The following is a 20,817-nucleotide window of genomic DNA, read 5'->3' as shown; positions in this document are numbered from 1 at the left end:
CGTTTGAAGGAGAAGTCCATGATCAGCGTTTTGCCGGGATGGTGAACTCGCTCACCCCTGGGCAGAAAGCTTGTCACTTTTAGCGAGCACTAGTCTTGCGTCCACGCGCATGCGTCAGCTATGTCATACGCCTTTGATTAGCCTCACTTCTTAGATCATAACTTCACCACAGATATCCTCCTGAGTTAGTTGATCTATACCAACAAACTTTGTTGAATCAAGATGGCGCCGACGATCAAAGTTGCTGTTATCCAACTCTACCCAGAGGTATCTCCTCTACCCCACATCATCTTGATTACCCATCATGGTCGACCACATCTACACCATCAGGATCAGTTGCTAACATCAGCTAGCCACTACAGCCAGAGCACAATTTCAACAAAGCTGTTTCATTCATCCGCTCAGCAGCAGCTCAGGGCGCACAACTCGCCGTCCTACCCGAATACCACTTGACAAGCTGGAAACCCAACGATCCCGAGTTCCTAAACTGCATCGAACAATGCTCCGGCTACCTAGAGAAATACTGCTCTCTAGCCAAAGAATGTAACATCTGTAAGACCGTCCCACCACTCACAGCTCCACACATTCCCCAAAACTAATTCCTTAATCTCTCATCTAGCCATCGTCCCCGGCACAATTGTAGAATCCCACAGAGAAAACTCCGCAGCAGAAGACAAACTCCTCAACGTATGCTACTACATCTCGCCCTCAGGAGCCGTAACAGGAAAATACATCAAAAAGAACCTCTGGGGCCCTGAACGCGACCACCTCACCGGCTCCCGCCACGACCCGCACGAAGTCTTCGACACACCCATCGGAAAAGTCGGGCTACTAATCTGCTGGGATCTCGCCTTCCCCGAAGCTTTCCGTGAGTTGATTGCAGGTGGCGCGCAAATCATCATTATACCCACCTTCTGGACACTCAACGATTGCAACGAAGCGGGCCTTGCGCGGAATCCGGCTGCAGAGGCGCTGTTCCTAGATTCTATGCTCACGGCACGTGCATTTGAGAATACGTGTGCGGTTGTTTTTGCGAATGCGGGGGGTCCGCCCGGAATGGGGTATGCGGGGTTGAGTCAGGTTACTGTGCCGTTTGTTGGGGCGTTGGGGAAACTAGGGGGTGCAGGGGAGGGCATGTGTGTTGTGGATTTGGATATGCAGGTGCTTGAGGATGCGGAGAGCAATTACCAGGTTAGAAGTGATATTGCGAGGGGAGATTGGCATTATGTTTATAGGCATTCTGGGGATGGGAAGCTTTGAAGGATGGATGGAAAGTTCAGGAGAATTGCATATGGTGGATGTAGGTTAAGCTGTTGTGATGCTCATTGTCGAAGCGACACTGCTAGCGGTTTGTTGGTTAGAAGGGAATGCTGAGAAATTTGTTGAGTACGATTAGTGCTGTAGTCAATCCTGAAGCTGCATTGTGATTGTGAGGCTCTAACTTGATACTCTTGTATTACCTTTGACATCAAGTGACCATGTCTGGAATGTATGAGCGGGAAAGCACTAGTCTCGATCTAGGCATCGCATGCTGGCATCAATTAAGTAAAAACGAATGAAATATGTCTTCATTTTGATTAATCCAATTTACTCTCGACCAACATCGAGCTCGTCCAAATGCGCCACAAAGTCGCAAGACATGGTATCTGACAAAAGCTTGAGGAAGCAAACCGGTGAACTCCTACCCGCAGCGCGAACGGGTTCCTAGTAGCGCGCAGCGCCAGCCCCTCTCCCAAACTATTGAACGCCGATCATTATGGTCGGAAGCACGACTATGGTCCTGCGCCTAACGCAAATACCTCGACTCCATCGCATGCTGGGCGTCGACTGGTATTTCCGGGTCGCATGTGTGCATCCGTCTCTTGATTCAACTCTGGCCGCTACCACTGGTTTCGCTGTCGGACCTCTCGTCCTTGCGAACGTAGCCTATTTCCCTTGTCGAGACGCCGTGTTCGTCCGTACTCCAGGTCTCGCCAACGACAATGACCCTCGTTTTTCCTTTTTCCAGGAACTTTTCTTCGTCTCTTGCTAGTTTGGCTGCATTCTCCGGGGCGTAGATCTTTCGGTAGAATTCTTGGAAGCGGGCTTCGCTGTCAAACGTCATTTCTGCAATGCAGTCACAGTCCAGCTCGTTCATCTCGCCCCTTAGCATTAGAGGCGGTCGGTCGGGGTTTGCCGGTCCTCCGAACCCTTTCCGCGATATCCGCGCGAGATAGCGACGTTTGAAATCGATCGGCCAGCAGGAGGCGAGCAGCGAATGGGCCAGGGGAACGTGCGTGTGCTCATAGTGATCTCTGAACTCTTCCGAGGTAAGGTCGTGGTTGCGCGTGATGAAGAGGACGATGGTGTACGTCATGTTGGAGGGTGGGAAGCGAGTCAGAGGGCAGGGAGGCTCTTGACTGCGACAATACGGGTAGCGTGGGTGGTAAGGACAGTAGTAGGGTTTTGACAGCGGCGTGGCTTCCAGAGCGTCTAGAGACAGAGGAACGGCAGGCTTTTGTAGTTTATCAGCCACACTCCATGCGAAGACATCATGCTGGCACCGAGCGCGCCTAAAGCCTCCGTTATTGATGCACACAGCTACTCGTGCTCTAGGGCGAGACTACGGACCCGGCGCCGGTAAACGACATGGGCTCGCCATACTTTCTCAACGCCGTCACGATACCCAGCGCTGAGGAAATCGCCGGTGAGTCGAATCAGGACGCGTCAAAACAGCAGGAAGGCCGCGAGGATTGAGTGGAGTAGGCCTGTTGCGCACTGCCCCTCACAGCGCTGATCCCGGTCGCGCCTGCCCTCTGCTTGGGCGCGCTATCGATAGCAGACTGCCGCTAGCAAACGCACAGAACGCCAAATTTCGTGACAAAGCGGGGAGCAGCACCACGACACGACATTCACCCCCCGTACAAGCACCCGTGCCGTCGCCCGAACGAACACCCAACATGAGTCTGCGCGAGCGTGTCCCGCCGCAGTACCAGAATGGCGACGCTGCCAGGCGCGCCCCGGACGACGACTCGGACGTCGAGGAGGAGGCCATGGCCAACGACTACCGCGAGCAGGTCCAATACGACGGCATGGAGGACCTCGACCGCATGCCCTCGATGAACAGCAACCAGGACATCCACGCGCAACTGCAGGCCGCGGCCACCCCCCTCGAATTCCAGGCCACGCTAGAGACCAAGTTTGCGAGTTACGACAGCTACTGCAACCTCTTCCACTACATCCTGAACTCTGAGGGCCCCGTCGACCTGGAAGTGCCAAATGTAAGGAATATGGGATACTGAGGAATACGGCAGAGCTAACGCTGGGCATAGTACTACTGGGCGTGGGATGTCATCGACGAGTTCATCTACCAATTCAACAGCTTCTGCAGCTACCGCCAACGAGTCGCCCAGAAAAACGAGAATGAGGAGGAGATTGCGCTCCTGCGCGAGAACCCAAACACATGGGGCTGCTACAGCGTCCTCAACGTTCTGTACTCGCTTATCCAGCGGTCACAGATCAGCGAGCAGCTGGCGGCGATGAAGCGGGGCGAGGACGCGAGTCTGTACGCTGGAGAGTACGGCAACAGGCCGCTATACAAGATGCTGGGATACTTCTCCATCATCGGTCTGCTCCGCGTGCACTGCCTGCTCGGAGACTTCAGTCTCGCGCTCAAGACGCTCGACGATATCGAGCTCAACAAGAAGGCCATGTTCGCCCGTGTCATGGCCGCCCACTTCACCACATACTACTACGTCGGATTCTCCTACATGATGATGCGACGATACTCGGATGCCATCCGCATGTTCAGCCACATCCTCGTCTACGTCTCGCGGACAAAGAACTTCCAGAAGAACGCGCAGTACGATTCCATTACCAAGAAGAACGACCAGATGTACGCACTTGTCGCCATCTGTGTAGCCTTCCAGCCCACCAGGCTCGACGACACCATCCACACTGCCCTGAGGGAGAAGTACGGCGAGCAGTTCAACAGGCTGCAGCGCGGCGGCCCCGAGTCTCTTCCCCTCTTTGAGGAGCTCTTCCGCACCGCCTGCCCCAAGTTCATCAGCCCCACACCTCCCGACTTTGACAACCCAGAGGTCAACATTGACCCCGTTGAGCACCACCTCCGCATCTTCATGGACGAGGTCAAGAACAACATGATGTCTCCTACCGTCAAGAGCTACCTCAAGCTCTACACTACCATGGACCTGAAGAAGCTCGCTGGATTTTTGGAGGTTGAGCCAGAGAAGCTGAGGTGCTGGTTGCTCGTCAACAAGCAGAGGAGCAGGCAAATAAGGTGGGCCGAGGGTGGTCTGTTGGATGGTGATATCATTCAGGCCAGCGACCTCGACTACGCTATGGAGGGTGTAAGTATAGCACATCCCAGAAGCAAGACATTAGCTAATCAAAACCAGGACCTTATCCACGTTTCGGAGGCAAAGGTCGGCAGGAGGCTCGTAGACTGGTACCTCCGCAACTTGGCCAGGACTTACTAGACGGATCACGAGTGTTTTCTGAGAGCGACTATTCACATTCGGGGCCCGCACAATAGAGCATTGCGCTTGGAGTTGGAGGATTTCACGGGTGTATCCAAAAGCGTGTTTGCAAAATCTAAAGATACGCTTAGGCATAGGGAAGGCGAATATAGGGTCCAGGTCAGGGTATTCCACGACTGGATACCGCCCGCCGTGCGCGACGAATGGGCCGGGGGAAGGACAGGATGAGCGAACGAACAATGAGTTGAAGAATACCAACAAACTTTGCAGACTTTCAAATCACGTATCAATAAGTGGACGCTAAGTGGATGTGTGAATGCTTGGAACTTCACCTGGACATCGTCACATCATGTGGGGAAACAAGGGTTCAGCCTTCGTAGCAGACTGGTAGTAACTAGCGCATTGAGTGGACACGGCTGTTCTGCGTAATCTTCGCTTCTATTCGACCAACACCTTCCAAACAATCTTGACGAGCAAATTCCAGTTAAAGCGCATCGTTCGGAGCAAGCACGTCCGGAAAGATCATGGCGATAGAGTGAATGTCCTTGCCCCTCTCGGTCGCTCGTGCGCTCCGCAGATGCACTTTCCTCCCATCCACGTACTCGAAACCACAACAACAACGCCCAGTAATCGAGATTAGTCTCGCCTCCACGACCAGCCACCAGCTGCTTCTTCGATAGACATTCCAAGCCAGCGCGCCTCTCACGAGCCGTCAACGCTTTCACGCCAACCACACCCAGCGCGACACTCGCACCCAGACAAGCACGATGGCTCCGGATCTGAACAAGGTGCCGACCAACACAGGCAACACGTCGAGCACGCAACCGGCATCGGGCTCCTTGTCGCGTCAGACATCGTCACGTCAGGCATCTACACCGGGCTCTAGGCGAGCATCACAGATGGGCCCCCCGCCGCTGCCTCTCGCATCGCCTGGAGGTACCTTACCACCGCCCCAGTCAGCATCACATCATGTACACGGTTTCCCGCCTCTCAGCCCCAGCGCGAGCGGCTACATCCAGGCGAGCGTCGACTCAGCAGGCGTCCCCATGAGACACCCACGCCCTATGACACAAGCAGAGCTGCACCTTGAGCTCGAGAAGGAGCAGGAAGCAGTCGTCAACCGTCTGACGCGAGAACTTTCGGCTCTACGCGCGCACTCCGCGTCTGTAGCCTCCAACACGTCCATGTCAAGCGCCGCCGACTCTTCCGTCGCCCACGCCGAAGCTCCAACCGGACCAATGCATCCCACATCCTCGCGCCGCCACCGCAGTTCCTCGAGCGTCTCCCGCAGCGGTCTACCACCAGGCCACGTTCCACACCGTTACTCGATCTCCTCGCAGCCTGCAACGGGCGATTCCCAGCGCGGTCACCGCAGCTCGAGCGTCGTCAGCACCCCACGCTACGAAGAAGTGGCACAACACAAAGCGGAGCTGGAGGAGGTCAAAAAGGAAAACGAGGCCTTGAAACAGCGCATTCGTGATCTCGAGCGCATGATCAGGGGCGGCAATGACGCTGCTGACGGTCAGAGGGGTCGGAGGGGTGCACCGCAGTCGCAGAGCAGCGGGGTTGGCAACGCTTCTGACACTGTGCAAGTACCTGCTAATGAGACAGCAGGGGTCCCCTAATAAAGCTGTGAATAGGGTGAAGGAGATGTGTTTGTAGGGTAGCACTGAGAAGGTGTGTTAATAGCGCAGGTCATGCTCAAGTTGCATGTGCGATGGGGTGGAACATGATTGCTCCCGCCATATCATCAGTTGTCAACATGGAGTTTGAGCGATTAGTCGGCACGGGTATGCCAATTGGCATGCTTACAACATTTCCATTCCAGTTCTACCATTAGTATCAAATGAACAAACAAATTGAATAAACCCTTCTCTGGCCATGTATCTAGATAATATTTATATTCTCCTTCCCCCCAGATCCCGTTACTTCACATGTTACCATCTTGCACCCCTTATCATTATCACAAACCTTGCTTCTTTCCACCCGCCACGGCATATACGTAGATCTACCGACTAACGCCGCTGATCCTCACAACACGCAACCTAAACCAAAACTGTACACGTAAACCCCCCATCCCTCATCACTATCCCAGCCGTCGATCTAGTTTACACTCGCAGCGCAGACCGGCAGATCAGCGGACGCGGGATGGGATGCAAAGAGGGGACTGAGGCGTTCAGTTGGATAAGGCTATCCTGTGACGATGATGACATATGTGCGAGATGTGTTTTTATGGCGCAAGCAGGTTCAGGTTTAATCCCTCATCGCGCATTACGAACGCTCTGATGCGCTGTGCTGTGCTGTGGAGGACGGGCGGGATGGGGCATCGGCATGGGGGCCGGTGTTGGCATGGGATGCGATGGGACGGCATGGGATGACATGACATGAGAATGTAAGCAAAAAAGCAGCCCCGCGTACGTCATTCACATTGAGGCACAGGTTTGAAGGAGCCTGATGTTTCGTTTTAAATTGGGGCTGAAGGTCGGGGTATTTCGGGGTATATACGTGAGGCGGACGACTGAGCTTGTTTGGAAGTTGCAAGTTTTTGAGTTTCGCAGCGATAGGTTTTCTTGGACGATACAGATATATTATTGCGCGAGGCTGCTGTTACCGTTACTACTCAGGTATGATTTGTGTGTTTGACGTTTAGATCATGTTTGTTAAGAAATCAGGAACAGAACACCTACTTTCAGAACCATCATACAATATGAACTGGCTATCTAATCTCCTCCGCGGTAAACTGAATAGCATTGGGGAAAAGAAGAGGAGGAAGAGTAGCAGCCAACGTGTTGATGACGGGAGCGATGGTATGTACATGGATAACATATCCCGGCCGATGTAAAACTATTTAGACACGGAGAGATGCGATTTCTTTGCTAACTATATGTTCAGCTTTCCCGCCGAGCGCGGTAACAACAACTAAAACAACTACGGCGCATAACCCACCCACTTCAGTCTCACCACCCCCACCCACATCCTCCAACCCTTCAACCATCTCATCGGCGCCACAACGGCCGCCCATTCCTCGCATACCTACCGATATCATTACTGCGACGGAAAAGGGTATGATAGGCGCCCCCTTCTGCATACCGAGTGACTCGTCCACGACGTCGAGCCAAGGGCATGAATCTGAGGCGAGAGATGTGGTCGGGGAAGGGACGTTGCTGACGAGGGCGGAGGAGGCGTGTGGTGGGGAGGGGAGGAAGAGTAGTTGGGTGGGTGGAGAGAGGGAGGGTGGGCGGTGTGTTATGTTTAAGGGGGTTGATGTTTAGGGGTTTGTTGGAGGGGGTTATGGAGTTATAGGGTGAGGTCTGGATATGGAGTCTGGAATTGCGTATGTTGAAGGGGTTGGTGTACGATAACGTGGAGGTCTTGATTGAGAGACGTTTTTCTTGTCTCGGTTTCATGGAAGAAAGAGATGAATCCTTCCTTTCTATCTCTTAACTGCCCCAATTCGTCAACATCGAAGAGCGCGTAAAATAGTAACGATACCATCACAATCCCCTTGTCTTTCCTCACACCCTCCTGCTACCAGTCATCTTCCTGTTCTCACTATGCCGCTTCGCCTTCAACGCATCCCGTCTCCTCTTCTTCCACGCACGATTCAAATCACCCCGATTCTCCCAGAACCATTTCTTAAACTCGCTCTCTGGCTTCTCCTCTTTACCACCAGCGGCCGCTGCATTCTCTTCCTCTTCTTCTTCGTCTTCTTCTGCGACCTCAGCTAGCTTGGCTTTGGCATTTGCGCGCGTGTTCTGAGATAGGCGTTGTTCGGCGAGGGAATCTAGGTCGCCCATGTCCTCGTCGTCGTCGGCTTCTTGGCTGTTCTTGCGCCAGTCGAAAGAGAAGCGGCGACCGAGGCCAGCGGTGTCGGGGGTTGGTGCCGCGCTGCGGAGGCCGCGCCATTCAATGTCTCGTTGAGTGAAGGGGGTAGTGGGGGCTTCATCGATGGGCTGGCCGCGCTCGTCGTCGACTTCCATCGTGTCTTCGTTGTTGTCGAAGAAGCTGAAGGATGTGTCGATTGGAGTGAGCTTCTTGGCGGGGGTTGACGTTGCGCCATCTGCGGGCTTTGCGCGCTTGAATAGTGCTTCGAGGGGGTGGACCTCCTTCTCTGAGGATATAGTTGGCTGGACTTCGGGTGTTTTCCTGCTTTCCACAGGACGAGCGGGAGAAGATGCAGACGATTCGGCTTCTGATTCTGATTCCGACTCAGACTCGGAGTCGGAAGAGTCCTCATCTTCGGAAGAAGACGAAACTACTGATGATTCGTCCTCAGATTCAGAAGATGATGGTGGAGGACTAGCTTTCTTCTTCTTCTGGTCCTTCGTGGTCGTAGACTTTCCTGTGCCGTCGATCCAGGCTCTTTGAGCCTCTGAGGGCGCGTCTACCAGTTCCAGAGCTCGCCTAGCCTTGGCCTTCCCAGTCTCAGGCTCAACAACAACACCGTCCTCGTCGACCCAACCCTGACCATTGACATAGTCGACTGCAGGCTTCGTTGACAGGGCGACCTGTGGTTGCTTCAGGAAGCTGGGGGTCTTGATATTCTTCTCGAACTCGTGAACAACGACTTCATTTATCTTTGACTTGTTCTTCTCCTTTTTCTCCTTCTTCACCTTCTTCTCGTCCTTGTGCGCGGCTTCGGTCGCAGCCACGGGTGTCAGCTTCGCCTTGAAGAGCAGCTCAGCATCTTTGGTATACTTTGAAGGCTTCCGCTCCTTCTTCTCATCCTTGCCACGCTTGTCCTTTTTGTCTTTCTTATCCTTCTTATCCTTCCTGTCCTTCTTCGACGGCTCAGTCCAACCGCGCTTGACCTTTCTGTCGTCTGGCAGCTCTACACCTTCCAGAACGCCCTCTTCCCTCTTCTTCTTCTCTTTCTTCTCCTTCTTTTCTTTTTTCTCCTTCTTCGCGCGCTTCGAGGGGCGTTCGGTATCCGCCACTTCCTTCGCCGCGTCGGCTTCTGCCAGCACCTTGCGCTTCTCTGGTTTCGCCATCTCTATCCGCACCTTCGCGCCTCTCAAGATTGTGCCGTTGAGCTTCTTCTTGATCTTTTGAGCTTCAGGTTCGGGTAGCTCTACGTAGCCGAAACCTTTCTCGGGGAATGTGGCAACGGTATGGTACGAGATATTCTGCGCAGAGGGAAGGACAGACGGCGCGACGTAGACCTTGAGCAGCTCGGGGCGGAAAGGCGTGATATGCAGGCGGACGACCTTGCTTTCGGGTTGCGCTTCGGAAGAGTTAGGCGCTTGTGCTGCTGGCATTGGGTCGCAGATTCGCGCGCGTGCGACAGGTGTATAGGACTGTGCGCAAAGACTCCAAGGCGTCTGGAGCAAATAATACGGGCTACAAGGTTGAGCGACGCCTGTAAGCGTCGTGTAGAAGTGTCGGGGCCGGAGGGGAAAGGAAAATGCTTAGCGCGACAAGGGACCCAGCTATCTGGTCTTAGCGCGAATGCGGGCGGAGGTTTGGAGCTCCACTCTGACCATTATTATGTTCATCGCGCGATAGACGTCTAGACTTAGATCAGATTGACATCTTGTTAACACTGCAATTGATTTGTCGCTTGTACAGACTCAATACGTTATCTCTCGTTGCCACCACCACGATGCGGAGACCGCCGTACCTGCTCTTCCTTTTCCTTACCTTTCTCTCATCCCTCTCCCTGTCCCTTGCAGCCTGTATGTCTCCTCCCTTCATACGCAGACACTTGCTTACATACTATAGCGCGAACGTCTTTCTGCAAATGCACCTGCTTCGGCAACAGCACCATCGTAGCCCTCGACGCGCCCAGCACGAAGAAGCCCGCCGCCCTCGAATTGAAACCCCGCGCCTCCAAGAAGACATGTAACGACTGCAACCGCCAATTCTGCCTCGGTTATGGCTTCTGCGCAGGAGAGAAGGAGGAGAACGTGCTTACAACTTGTTTTCAAAGGGACTCTGCGAAGGACCAGGCAGTTGTGTTTGTGTTCATCGGAGCGACGGTGGGGCTATTGGGGTGGGCGGCATTGCGGCCTTATGTTGAGGGATGGAGAGAGGTACGTGTAGATGAGCGAGGCCGACTTGCTCGGGGACTGACTGGAAGCAGCGTGCACGGGAACGTCGAAGCTATATACCAGTGGCTGGTCAAGGGAACTAGCGAGTGGAAGGCTTGGAAATCGTTTGAACATGTATTCCGTGTGCAATATGGACACGAAACGAAGATACCCAAGATGATCGTTGACTCCTTCGTAACTGCTGAAGAACTCCATCATGCATACATCTAATGTGACAGCAATGTACAGGCTGAGGTCGTATATAGTACACTGAAGCGTCTGGCTTCACTCTCCGCTGTCCTTTCTCTACTCTTTCTTCGATCCACCCTTCATGAATCCAAACCAGCCCTTGCCGGTCTCCTCCACCTTGTGCACCGCCTTCTCTGCTGTGTTGTCTAGCGGCCCTCCGACTACTGGTGTCGATGATGTGAATGTGGATGTTGTGTCGTTCGCCCTGGCTTCTTGTACCGCAGCAGCGATGCCCAGGTTTGAGTTGCCTTGGGCTTCTTGCCGCTTGATCTCCTCCACCGCCAACTTTCTCTGCTCTGCGATTGCTTGGTCCTCCTTCCAGTCGCCGTGCAGCCACCATAGCAGCTTAGAGGGGGCCTTTCGCTCTGCCTTCTTCCTCTCCATTGCTTCTTGCTCCTCGGCGATACCTGTGACGAGAGCGGCTTGTGCGGGTGAAGCTGTTCCTGATGCGACGGCATTGCGGGCGGCTTCGAGGATCCTGGCTTGGACCCGTTCCTCTTCGGCGAAGTAGATTGCTCGTTTCCGTCGGTTGTAGACGATCATGTCACCTATTGAGAAGACTGCGAGGACACCGACGCAACCTGTTTAAATAGTTAGCATCATTGCTTCCCAGTGGCCAGTGCAGCCATTGGCTATTCGTATGCCCACATACCCGTTGCAAATATCAAGCCGTAGACGGTAAATCTATGCGCCGCATCCGCCGCCATTCTACCGTACAAGTACATGTAATCCCACCTCGTCACCTGCGCCATCTTCGCCCTGTTTGCTGCCTCTCGTAACCGCTTGACTTTCTGTTGTGGCGTTTCGTTTTTCGGTGCGGGATCCGCGAATTGCAGCGTCGTTGCCCGCCCGCCAGGTCTTGTGTGCGCCCATACTCCAGTGGCTGTGAATCGCGTCGACTCCTTCGGTGATTTTGACATAGGGGGCGGCGGTGGGAGAAGCGCTTGGGGGGCAAGTGTTGTGGAAGGAAGATGTCGTGAAGATCGGAGCGGGAGAACGAATGATTCGATGATTTCCAAAAGTCGAGATGGACTAGGGTTCGATGCGGAGATTTCCGCCCACCTGCCCGCTAACGTACATCGCCAGCCATACCAAGCTCGATTGCTTATCAGATCTTTCTCGTGTTTAGGTTGGGGGGTCGCTGGTACGTTGAGTCCTAGAGGGCAGCAAAATATAGCATGAGCATCGCAGGCCAACGATTGCTTCTCTCTCTGCAACTTGATCTGGGCGCAAACAACACGCCATGTTCCAACGTTCACGCTTACAATTAACACCACTCTTGCAACATCCTAGCGTTGGAGATTCGCCTTGACATCATCAAAACGTGCAGTCGCAGACATGGCGGGAAACATCAATCAAAATCTAGATTTGGAACAAATTTTGGCTACGCTTGCGAACCTTCCCAAACCGGAGGCTCAGCCGGTTCAAGATCAACAACAACAACCATACCAACCCTACCAGACTCAGCAGGGATATCCAGAAACTCAACAGGCATACCCGAACCAGCAAAATACCCAGTATCAGCAACCAACTGATCCTCGCTTGGCTGGTCGCGCGTCTCTTCAACATCGACAGCCACCCCCGAAACCGCAGGACAGAGTTTCTTCTCCGTTCATCGATCCTTCGACCATCACGGAATGGAAACAAGGTCTCCGCTGTGTGAGCAAGATAGCTTCTCAGAACCCAGACTTTGCTCCTGCAGTTCGCAAGGTAGGCCATACGTCTCTTATGAACCCACGTATAATGCTTACGAAACAATCAGTTAATGAAAGATCAAGAGTCGAATGTCAAGTCTTGGGAGGCCGGACGGAAGAATATCATTGATGAACACAAGTTTAAGCGCGAGAATGAGCGAACTCATAGAGCTGCGTTGTACGTTGTAGCTACCTTCCCATGACAGCTGGCTAATGTTTGTAGGTCTCTACCAGGTCTCTTAGAGAATACACCCGCGCTTCGAGTATGTGTCAATACATCTGTCGTTGTGGATGAATACTGACGCGGCACAGACACCAGAGCGTGAAAAGGAAGAACTTGACCAGTATGACGCCAAGGTATACCGAGCTTCCAAAGCCATGGTCGAATCACAAACATCGTCACTCAAAGTTTTGGGTGTTCCCTTCTTCGGTGTAAAGCCACATCTGGTACTAGGCTCCAGCTACGACCCGACAGAAGTGGGAGACTCACAGCCCACACCGACGGGTGGTAAGATATCAAAAGAGCAGCTTCTCGAATTGCAGCGGAAGATGCTGAACCACTTGATGGAGCTGTATGGGGACTGAGGAGGCTTCTTTACAAAACGAAGACGCTTCGTCGCCACAGAACGATCAGTAGTCTGCCAGTGCTAATGGTGGGTGGTTGCCGGGCTTCGGACTTAGCTTTCTGATCCTAGACCAAAACGTTCTGTTTCCTTACCATATCCGTGCATTCACCACCCCAGATAGCCTCTAGCTGCAAACGTTTCTATAAAGCGACATCGGCCCATGGTGATGACGTCAGCTGCGCGATGTTACCGGCAACAGTGGAGAGCAGAGTGAGCGCGCGAGTGCAAACGTACGCGAATCTCCCATTCACTGGTCCAAGTAATTGCCTCGACATCATTGGCTACTCAAGGTAAATGGGGCTAGTCTCTGTTGGCAGCAATCACTCTCATAACAACAAAACATCCGCCTGTTCTGTAATCATCAGCTTCCAGTCACCTCACCACGCTCATTGAAGTATCAGATCAATTCCACATTCTTTTTGCTACCCACACTCGCTCCTTCCCTCTACTCACTTCAACCTCAGTCGTTCCTTCCGATACAAACGTTCACCCTCTAAGATGAACACTGTACGCGCACTCACCATGATCGCAGTTGCCGGTAAATAGTTTCCAATCAGCCCACTTACCCACTATATCATTCTTGCTAACTCGAATGTAGCAGGCGCTGCCGCGGAATCTGCCCAATGGAGTCCCGCTATCAACCACGTTCTCGCTCATGCTGTAGCTACACGTGACGACCACTGCGCTGAGCTTCCAAAGCTCTGCACAGATGCGGTGCTGCTACGTGGCTATGAGACGACTCTGACCTACCTGTGTCCCGAGAAGACCGAAGGCCCATCTACTGTCACCGTCACTACAACCAGGACGACTACGGTCACGGCTGACAAGAGCCTGACCTCTAGCGTTGCTCCCGCTCCCACCTCGGATGTTGGAGCTTCTCCTTCAGGACAGCCTAACCCCAACATTCCTGTCTCAGCCACTTCAGACGCTAGAGGTCCTCCCGCAGAGGAGCTCACCACAACCGTGATCATTCAGTCAACAGTCCAGGTTACCATCACTAGATCGGTCACCAAGGTCGCCCCCAGCTCCACGTCTTCGCTTCTTCCTCCTCCATCGATCACTTGGTCCTTCACGGCGGTCCTTCCTACCGATGTCAAATCCTCTCATGTCTCGGGCGGATCGTCGTCGGCGTCTCGCATTGAGCTACCTTCGACAGTGTCGTCCGTCGGTCCGCCGTCATCTAGCACGAGCAAGTCGTTTGGATTGTTCCCTAGCCATACTGTTAGCAGCTCGTCTTCGGTGGCTTCCACGTCTTGGTCACCTTCGACGTCTTCGGCGGCTTCCACGTCTTCGTTGGATCCCATGTCTTCGGCTGCTTCCACGTCTTCGATGGCGGCTTTACCGTCGGGTGGTCATCTTGCTCCACCTTTCGCGAACGGTACCGCTATCAGCTACACCCCGGGCATCTTCCCCACTCTGAACGCAAGGAACGACAAGTCCACCACGACTATCACCTCTACGGTCACTCACCATGCCTCTAACCATGCCATGGACTCTGCCCATGCCTTGGACATCGCTCATGCTGCGGCCACCGAGACCAAGAAGGGCCAGGCGGGAGATAATCGGGCCTCGTTCATTGCGCTGTTCTTCGGCGTGTTGGTTGCTACCTGGCTTATCTAAGGAGGCATAGCTACTTCTCTTGGATAGCGGTATGGCAGTGTGAGGAACGAATGTTCTGGATTACACGTGCGACGGTGTTACGATGCAATGTGTCGAGTGTTTTCACGAATGACACAATATGTACATAATCATAGCGGCACGTCAACCTAAGAATAAGCTGAACGCCATGGAGCCTACATTACCACAAAGTTTCTCAGTCTACTCACTTTATTCTAGTGTAGTCCGCAGAACTGTTCGGCTTTTTTCTTGCAAGAAGTGGCGGTGTAACGGCCCTCTGAAGCAGATAGAGACATCACAGGAAATGGATGCTTGATTGTATGTATACTTCTTGGTTTCGAAGTGACATGGAGTGCCATATGCATAGGCTCGGCGATGGCTGCAGCGACTTCAAACAGCGAGCTCTCCAGCAGCTTGCATAAGGAAGTGATCAAGCCGTAAAGTAACTTGCTCCAATGTGGGAGTATCTTCTCCAACTACCTGCTGTGCACCGACAGAAATAAGCCAAGGGCGATTGCGTGCCTTCGACTCTAAATCATCGAGCTCTTCTAAAGCCTCAATAAAGTCTGCTCTTTTCAGTTCGAAGGCGTCGCCGTCAAACGCCCCGGAGCTCCATCCACAATCGCGGTAGATCTTTTGCCACGCTCTTACTCGATTAATGTCCCGCCGCAACCAGTCAGCACCATCTGGGCCGTGCTGCTGCCTCAAATGCTGGATCGCAGCGGTTGTATCAGTAGGAAGGCGAATTCCTCCCGGAAAAAGGTTCTGCATAACAATAGGATCTTCCAAGATCTTGCGCGCGGGTGGATGGGAAGGATCGTCGTCCTCTCGGGGATCGAAATATGGAGCCCATTCCAGGCTTTGAAACCTTGAGATAATTTCATCGAGCACAGTCTCTACTGGTCTCCTAGGCGCTTTCTCCCATTCGTCGCGGTCAGGTTCCAACTGAAGACCACTCGATTGTCGTTTCTGTATTCCGTGAATGTTTAAACTATCGGTACGCAATCAATTAACATACGGTCCTGTGTATCATAGATCAAGTCAGTACCGTAGTGCCCGCTATGCGTATCACCGCTTGTCAACCTCAGCATGTAAGGCGGCAGCAACTTAGTATCCTCATCTCGCTTCACCCTCTCACCCCATCGCAGATCCTCGACGAAATCTGTGTCACCGGAGTCGGCGAAGTATGTCACGGCTTTTGAGCGGGGGATCATTTCGACGCCGAACCACTGCCACCCTTCGACGATTTCGCTGCGCATTGCGGGCATCGATCTTATCAACTGAATGACCTCAGAATCCAGGCCTATTTTCTCGAAAATGGAAGTTGCGACGGTCTCGGAAGAGTGAGGTGGGCGAATGACATCAGATGAGGATACGTAGCGCATCGTGACGAAGAGATCGAGAAGTTTTGTCAAGCGGGAGATGAATCCCGCGTGCTTCTCCGCTATCGACTCCATCGTCGCAAGTGTTGTGGGAATGATGACGAGTTGGTGGAGGTGGTGGATGGTTCTCAGGGCCTGGGGTCGTGCGCGTACCTAGGTAGCTTCGCGATCCAATCACCAGACGCGCGACCGCGACGAACAACCTCAGGCTAGCCTTCACCACCACTCAGACAAGCGGCATCTCCAACGAACCTCTCCCCAAGACAGCCATACCCACGGCTAAATCCTGCTGTTGCACAGCGCCCACCCGACACTTCTAGCATACAAGTGCGCGTGCACCAGAGCCACTTCGCCGACACGACGGCATTGATCGCCTTTGCGATTCAAAGACCGCCTACACTCACGTCACGCTGCAAAGGCTACTGCAACTTCACGACCCTCTCAATCGCCAGACGCCTCTAGAACACTCGGCAATATGGTTGGAAAGAAATCGGGTAGAGCCCAATTGAGGGAAGAGGGTACGGCATCGGGATACCACAGCGCAAACATGGCAACTAACAAGCTTGCAGGTCTGGAGCGGACAGACAACAACATGGACCTCACGACATGGCCCCAGGTCGGCATGATCAACCAAAAGAACTACTATACCGAATTCCTCAAGCGCGACGAACAGTTCCTCGCCGTACGATACCCCAAGGATGAAGAGAGGGCGCGCATAGTACAGGAAGCTAGGGACAAGGATCGCGCACGAGCGTTGGGTGCACCGGCAACGGAAGGAGCGACGCCACAGCTTGCGGACGAGACAATGGAAGATGCCGAGGTTTCCTTCGCATCGAGAACCGACATCTCCAAGCTTATCGTGATACATCCTGGCAGTCAGAACTTGAGGATAGGCCTTGGGTCGGATGCGCTACCCAAGACTGTACCAATGGTCATCGCACGCAAATGGAAGGAGAGTGAGGACGAGGAGGACGAGGGTGAGCCTAGCCCCAAGCGGATGAAGGTCGAAGGTGCTGTGCCCGCGGATGCCCTGCCTGAGAAGTGGTTCGGAGAGGATGTGAGTATTTCAGTACTAGTCCCACGGGCGATGCTAACTTGCGACCAGTTTGCCGACCAGTACATGGCTATGTCATCCGAACTTAGGACAAGGATGCGATCCAACAAGCGACGAGTGCTCCCCAACTCGAAAGACCTTGTGACCAACTTCAACCGAAAATCACCCCCAGACATCATCTCCGAACACAATGACATCAACCGCATCGAGTGGACAGAACTACCTGCAGACCCCAAGAAGGCACCAGACTTCTTCACTGGGCACGATGCGCTGCGGATACCCGAGAGATCCAACCCACGATACAAGCTATTCTGGCCGATACGGAACGGCACATTCAATGAGAAGGACTATCGAGACCGCAATCAAATCTACCATGACATCTCTAAGATATTAGAAGAGGCCTTCAGGAATCAACTCGGTATTACCAGGCTAAAGGACCTTGTCAACTACAAGTGCGTCTTTATCATACCAGATCTCTACGAACGACAGTACGTCACTATGATACTGGACATTCTCATGCGGGATCTTGGCCTTGGAAAGGTCTGCCTGCAGCAAGAGTCACTTTCGGCTACGTTTGGTGCTGGCTATGGTGTTGCCTGCGTAGTTGATATTGGTGCCCAGAAGACGTCCATCTGCTGCGTTGACGAAGGTCTTTGTGCTGAGGAGTCCCGTGTCAACCTCAAGATGGGTGGAGCTGATGTGACCGAGACGTTCATCAAGATGATGCTTTACGGGCATTTTCCATATGCGGACATGAACTTGAAGCGGAGATACGACTTCCTGCTTGCCGAGGAGCTGAAGCAGAAGTTCTGCTCTATGGATGAAGGCTCAGTCACTGTACAAACGTGGGACTTCCATCTTCGCGCTTCGGGCCAAGACACACGGAAGTACACTTTCAAGACGTACGACGAGACTATGCTTTCTGTCATGGTGAGTAACTCAATAATTATGTAAGATTGACCTTGCTGACGAATTCAGGGATTCTTCAAGCCTTCGATCTTTGAGAACGCACGGAAACTCGAGAACAGGAGGAAAGTTATGCCACGCTCCGTCGACCTCTACGATGGCTCACCCAACGACCCCATCTCGCAAGCACAAATTGCCATCATCGAAGCCGCAGCCGGTAAACCTGTCGTACCCACCATCAACGGTGCGTCAGAAGCCGTAAACAACACAGCACCCGCCTCAACCCCCCAACGCCCCCAGCCAAACCCCTTCAACCTGCTCGGCCGCCTCAACGACAACGAAGGCACACCCCGCTCATCCGTCGCAGGCTCACCCGGCCCCGAAGGCAGCAACACGCCCAACCCCGACCGTGACACCCCTATGGGCGACACGGACGGCGCCCCCCTCCTCTTCCGCGACCCCATCCACGAAAAGACCAAGCTAGCCGAAGCCCGCGACGCCATCCTTCCCATCCACTCGCTCGACGCCGCGATCCTCGAATCCCTCTCCCAAGGTGCCCGCGGCGACGATCGCAAACTGCGCGACTTCTTCGGCGGCATCATGCTCGTTGGGGGTGCATCCAAAACACCCGGTCTTCGAGAGTTCCTCGAAATGCGACTGCGTGAGTTGCGTCCCGGGTACGGCAAGGAGATTCTTGTGGGGCCCCCGCCGCGCGACTTTGATCCGCAGGTTGTGGCGTGGAAGGGAGGCAGTGTGTTTGGAAGGTTGAGTGGGCATGGGAATGATGGCTGGATTAGTCGGTATGAGTATGATATGTTGGGGGCGAGGCTGTTGAATAATAAGTGCATGTTTGCCTGGTAGAATGGAGTAAACAGGGATGCTGTGGATAGGTTTGGTGGTGACAAGAAGGGAAGTCGAGACGGTTAGGCTGTTGGGGAGTGTTTAGATGGCGTGGGTTACTGGGTAGTGTTGGAGCATCATAGGGTTGGTGTGGAAGGGTGAGACCATACATTCGGATAAGGGCGCATCCTAGTGGGTTCATTCAGGGTTGTATTTCTTGTCGAATAACAATGTGTTACGAATACCACTTCCTCAATAATCTGGTCATGGTCATACTACAAGTCACTGCAGTGATGTTCTTGGTTAGATGGATATAGCTTGTAAGTCATGATTGTATTTTGTCTTATATTACATACACTAATGTAATAACAGATGAGAGTCAGACCGCTTCACCATGTGACTGTCATTGCGCATCATAGCCGTGGCACCATTTTGCGCATACATCGCACACACTCTCTCGAAAACCCTCCTACGTGCGGAAGCCACCAGCTTACAATGAGACATCGGCAGGCTCGCAGACCTTCTTGTGAACCTTCCAATGCTTCTTCTGGCACTCGGTGGAACAGTACTTGCGGTTCTTGCACTTGGCACAAGCAAGCAGGGCGTCGCCTCCCGGTCTAACCTTGACACCACATCCGCCGCACAAGTCCGGCTTGTTGAACTGCTCGCGGAGCTCCTTGACGACAAGCGAAGTGGTCGAATCTGTCATGCCAGTGCTGAAGAGACCTCCTGGGCCAGGAACGTTCATCATCTGGAAACCCATTCCGTTGTCAGGCTCAGAGGGCCTAGCGTTGGCCTCTTCGGCGATGCTCTTGGATTTAAAGTCGTAAGGAACCCCGTTCTTGTAACCGTTTGGACCGAAGAGCGCCTTCTTCATCTGACCCTGAGCAGCAGGCATGAGACCGCCTTCAGTATAGACTTTCTTGAGCATGGTGACGTAGGGAGCGGGGAGTTTGCATCCGAGTGTCATGGCACAAGCACCAAGCAGGACGTAGGCGTAGGTGGGATCCGGTCCCCAGCTTCCGAACCACTTCTCCTTTAGGCCGGTGGGACCAGCAAGCATCTTCGCCTCCTTTGTAGCGATCATGTCGACGAGGATACCGGAGTCGAGATGCTTGCGGATGAGGTTGGGGTGGGAGCAATAGGTGGCGTAGGTGCTATATGCAACGCAGCGTCCTGCTTCTTCCTCAGACTTGCCTTGAGCTCGAGCCCTAGCCTGAGCAGCTTCCATGAGTGGAAAGAGACCGGCTTCTCGATCGAGAGCTTCGACGATATCGAAGTCGTGGTCCGACTGGAAGAGACCTGACGTGACGTTAGTTGGCGAGGTTATCTTGATGTAGCATGGTCGTGGCTTACAGTATCCCCAGGCACCCATCTTGAAGGTTCAGTGGTATGAGATCTCCTGTACAGTGTGTTGAAGCTGAGCGGTTGATAGAAGCAGTCTCGGTGGATTGCTGCGGATGATTGTTGACTGGGCTGAGCTTTACTGTAGGAGGTGAGTGATGAAGTGAAGACGAGAGGAATCCATTTGATAGCTGAAGGTGTAACGCGTCGCGTGATACGTCATGTGGAAGATCAGGCTGCAATGTCGGCTGTCGAGGAAAGAGCGACCACGCGTGTTCCCGTGACCCAGGCGCCTTCCTCGCATGTTGCCATCGCGCTCCTGAACAGCGAGATAGCCCTGGAGGCCACTTCTTGATTTAGTCTCACCCAGACTTTAGCGATAATACTGTCAAGTTTCTCAACTACCATTAAAGATATTGATAACCTCGACGCGGGAACTTCTAACACGTTCCGGGTTGACGCACATTACTTGTTACGGAGGTCACGGTCATTGAGGAACCAAGTATTGAAGTTTGAACATCGAAATAGATATTAACTACTGATTAAACAAGTAACCCAAAACGTCTATGCATACGAAAGATAACAAACCCGCTCAAAA

At 53.3% G+C, this 20,817-nt stretch overlaps 12 protein-coding genes across 12 annotated transcripts; 8 read left to right on the top strand and 4 right to left on the bottom strand.

The window, feature by feature from the left end:
• The first annotated feature begins 138 nt into the window (after positions 1-138).
• On the top strand, positions 139-1,427 carry BKA58DRAFT_383995 (carbon-nitrogen hydrolase). Its single transcript, XM_046170229.1, has 3 exons — positions 139-267; positions 354-552; positions 620-1,427. The coding sequence occupies exons 1-3, from the start codon at positions 223-225 to the stop codon at positions 1,258-1,260; spliced, it is 885 nt and encodes a 294-aa protein (XP_046026970.1). The 5' UTR covers positions 139-222; the 3' UTR covers positions 1,261-1,427.
• A 137-nt stretch (positions 1,428-1,564) lies between these two features.
• BKA58DRAFT_166140 (EthD domain-containing protein) lies at positions 1,565-2,648 on the bottom strand. Its single transcript, XM_046165084.1, has one exon. The coding sequence runs from the start codon at positions 2,354-2,356 to the stop codon at positions 1,868-1,870; it is 489 nt and encodes a 162-aa protein (XP_046026969.1). The 5' UTR covers positions 2,357-2,648; the 3' UTR covers positions 1,565-1,867.
• On the top strand, positions 2,649-4,901 carry BKA58DRAFT_166141 (eukaryotic translation initiation factor 3). Its single transcript, XM_046165085.1, has 3 exons — positions 2,649-3,260; positions 3,312-4,349; positions 4,398-4,901. The coding sequence occupies exons 1-3, from the start codon at positions 2,940-2,942 to the stop codon at positions 4,476-4,478; spliced, it is 1,440 nt and encodes a 479-aa protein (XP_046026968.1). The 5' UTR covers positions 2,649-2,939; the 3' UTR covers positions 4,479-4,901.
• A 344-nt stretch (positions 4,902-5,245) lies between these two features.
• On the top strand, positions 5,246-6,103 carry BKA58DRAFT_411170 (uncharacterized protein; the record flags this gene model as incomplete). Its single annotated transcript, XM_046172281.1, has 1 exon — positions 5,246-6,103. One exon carries the CDS (start codon positions 5,246-5,248, stop codon positions 6,101-6,103), a length of 858 nt encoding a protein of 285 aa, XP_046026967.1.
• Positions 6,104-6,994: 891 nt separating this feature from the next.
• BKA58DRAFT_166218 (uncharacterized protein) lies at positions 6,995-7,872 on the top strand. The gene is made up of 3 exons (XM_046165086.1): positions 6,995-7,102; positions 7,157-7,285; positions 7,371-7,872. Exons 2-3 carry the CDS (start codon positions 7,186-7,188, stop codon positions 7,748-7,750), a joined length of 480 nt encoding a protein of 159 aa, XP_046026966.1. The 5' UTR covers positions 6,995-7,102; positions 7,157-7,185; the 3' UTR covers positions 7,751-7,872.
• Positions 7,873-7,993: 121 nt separating this feature from the next.
• Positions 7,994-9,736, bottom strand: BKA58DRAFT_312470 (uncharacterized protein; the record flags this gene model as incomplete). Its single annotated transcript, XM_046167381.1, has 1 exon — positions 7,994-9,736. The coding sequence occupies one exon, from the start codon at positions 9,734-9,736 to the stop codon at positions 7,994-7,996; it is 1,743 nt and encodes a 580-aa protein (XP_046026965.1).
• A 344-nt stretch (positions 9,737-10,080) lies between these two features.
• Positions 10,081-10,611, top strand: BKA58DRAFT_411168 (uncharacterized protein; the record flags this gene model as incomplete). Its single annotated transcript, XM_046172280.1, has 3 exons — positions 10,081-10,153; positions 10,200-10,510; positions 10,561-10,611. 3 exons carry the CDS (start codon positions 10,081-10,083, stop codon positions 10,609-10,611), a joined length of 435 nt encoding a protein of 144 aa, XP_046026964.1.
• A 202-nt stretch (positions 10,612-10,813) lies between these two features.
• Positions 10,814-11,676, bottom strand: BKA58DRAFT_439451 (cytochrome oxidase c assembly-domain-containing protein; the record flags this gene model as incomplete). Its single annotated transcript, XM_046173690.1, has 2 exons — positions 10,814-11,337; positions 11,409-11,676. The coding sequence occupies 2 exons, from the start codon at positions 11,674-11,676 to the stop codon at positions 10,814-10,816; spliced, it is 792 nt and encodes a 263-aa protein (XP_046026963.1).
• A 418-nt stretch (positions 11,677-12,094) lies between these two features.
• On the top strand, positions 12,095-13,035 carry BKA58DRAFT_439450 (uncharacterized protein; the record flags this gene model as incomplete). The annotated part of the gene is made up of 4 exons (XM_046173689.1): positions 12,095-12,466; positions 12,519-12,628; positions 12,674-12,713; positions 12,763-13,035. 4 exons carry the CDS (start codon positions 12,095-12,097, stop codon positions 13,033-13,035), a joined length of 795 nt encoding a protein of 264 aa, XP_046026962.1.
• A 103-nt stretch (positions 13,036-13,138) lies between these two features.
• Positions 13,139-14,890, top strand: BKA58DRAFT_166459 (uncharacterized protein). The gene is made up of 2 exons (XM_046165087.1): positions 13,139-13,614; positions 13,675-14,890. Exons 1-2 carry the CDS (start codon positions 13,575-13,577, stop codon positions 14,694-14,696), a joined length of 1,062 nt encoding a protein of 353 aa, XP_046026961.1. The 5' UTR covers positions 13,139-13,574; the 3' UTR covers positions 14,697-14,890.
• Positions 14,891-16,254: 1,364 nt separating this feature from the next.
• Positions 16,255-19,352, top strand: BKA58DRAFT_420569 (uncharacterized protein). Its single transcript, XM_046172742.1, has 5 exons — positions 16,255-16,593; positions 16,645-17,132; positions 17,181-18,059; positions 18,108-19,195; positions 19,248-19,352. Exons 1-4 carry the CDS (start codon positions 16,551-16,553, stop codon positions 18,894-18,896), a joined length of 2,199 nt encoding a protein of 732 aa, XP_046026960.1. The 5' UTR covers positions 16,255-16,550; the 3' UTR covers positions 18,897-19,195; positions 19,248-19,352.
• Positions 19,353-19,365: 13 nt separating this feature from the next.
• Positions 19,366-20,250, bottom strand: BKA58DRAFT_411164 (uncharacterized protein; the record flags this gene model as incomplete). Its single annotated transcript, XM_046172279.1, has 2 exons — positions 19,366-20,177; positions 20,232-20,250. 2 exons carry the CDS (start codon positions 20,248-20,250, stop codon positions 19,366-19,368), a joined length of 831 nt encoding a protein of 276 aa, XP_046026959.1.
• Positions 20,251-20,817: the final 567 nt, after the last annotated feature.

Source organism: Alternaria rosae (genome assembly GCF_020736505.1).
Source record: "Alternaria rosae strain MPI-PUGE-AT-0040 chromosome Unknown BKA58scaffold_4, whole genome shotgun sequence".
NCBI lineage: Eukaryota > Fungi > Ascomycota > Dothideomycetes > Pleosporales > Pleosporaceae > Alternaria > Alternaria rosae.
Note: the sequence above shows the minus strand (reverse complement) of the source record. Positions and strands in the feature narration are given on the sequence as shown.

Coding starts and splice junctions, on each gene's coding strand:
- BKA58DRAFT_383995 (XM_046170229.1), top strand. CDS start 223: ATGGCGCCGACGATCAAAGTTGCTGTTATCCAACTCTACCCAGAG. Junction 268..353: donor TTATCCAACTCTACCCAGAG/GTATCTCCTCTA, acceptor AACATCAGCTAG/CCACTACAGCCAGAGCACAA. Junction 553..619: donor AGCCAAAGAATGTAACATCT/GTAAGACCGTCC, acceptor TCTCTCATCTAG/CCATCGTCCCCGGCACAATT.
- BKA58DRAFT_166140 (XM_046165084.1), bottom strand. CDS start 2,356: ATGACGTACACCATCGTCCTCTTCATCACGCGCAACCACGACCTTACC.
- BKA58DRAFT_166218 (XM_046165086.1), top strand. CDS start 7,186: ATGAACTGGCTATCTAATCTCCTCCGCGGTAAACTGAATAGCATTGGG. Junction 7,286..7,370: donor TGTTGATGACGGGAGCGATG/GTATGTACATGG, acceptor CTATATGTTCAG/CTTTCCCGCCGAGCGCGGTA.
- BKA58DRAFT_420569 (XM_046172742.1), top strand. CDS start 16,551: ATGGTTGGAAAGAAATCGGGTAGAGCCCAATTGAGGGAAGAGG. Junction 17,133..17,180: donor AGAAGTGGTTCGGAGAGGAT/GTGAGTATTTCA, acceptor ACTTGCGACCAG/TTTGCCGACCAGTACATGGC. Junction 18,060..18,107: donor AGACTATGCTTTCTGTCATG/GTGAGTAACTCA, acceptor TGACGAATTCAG/GGATTCTTCAAGCCTTCGAT.
- BKA58DRAFT_166459 (XM_046165087.1), top strand. CDS start 13,575: ATGAACACTGTACGCGCACTCACCATGATCGCAGTTGCCG. Junction 13,615..13,674: donor CACCATGATCGCAGTTGCCG/GTAAATAGTTTC, acceptor ACTCGAATGTAG/CAGGCGCTGCCGCGGAATCT.
- BKA58DRAFT_166141 (XM_046165085.1), top strand. CDS start 2,940: ATGAGTCTGCGCGAGCGTGTCCCGCCGCAGTACCAGAATGGCGACGCT. Junction 3,261..3,311: donor TCGACCTGGAAGTGCCAAAT/GTAAGGAATATG, acceptor CGCTGGGCATAG/TACTACTGGGCGTGGGATGT. Junction 4,350..4,397: donor TCGACTACGCTATGGAGGGT/GTAAGTATAGCA, acceptor AATCAAAACCAG/GACCTTATCCACGTTTCGGA.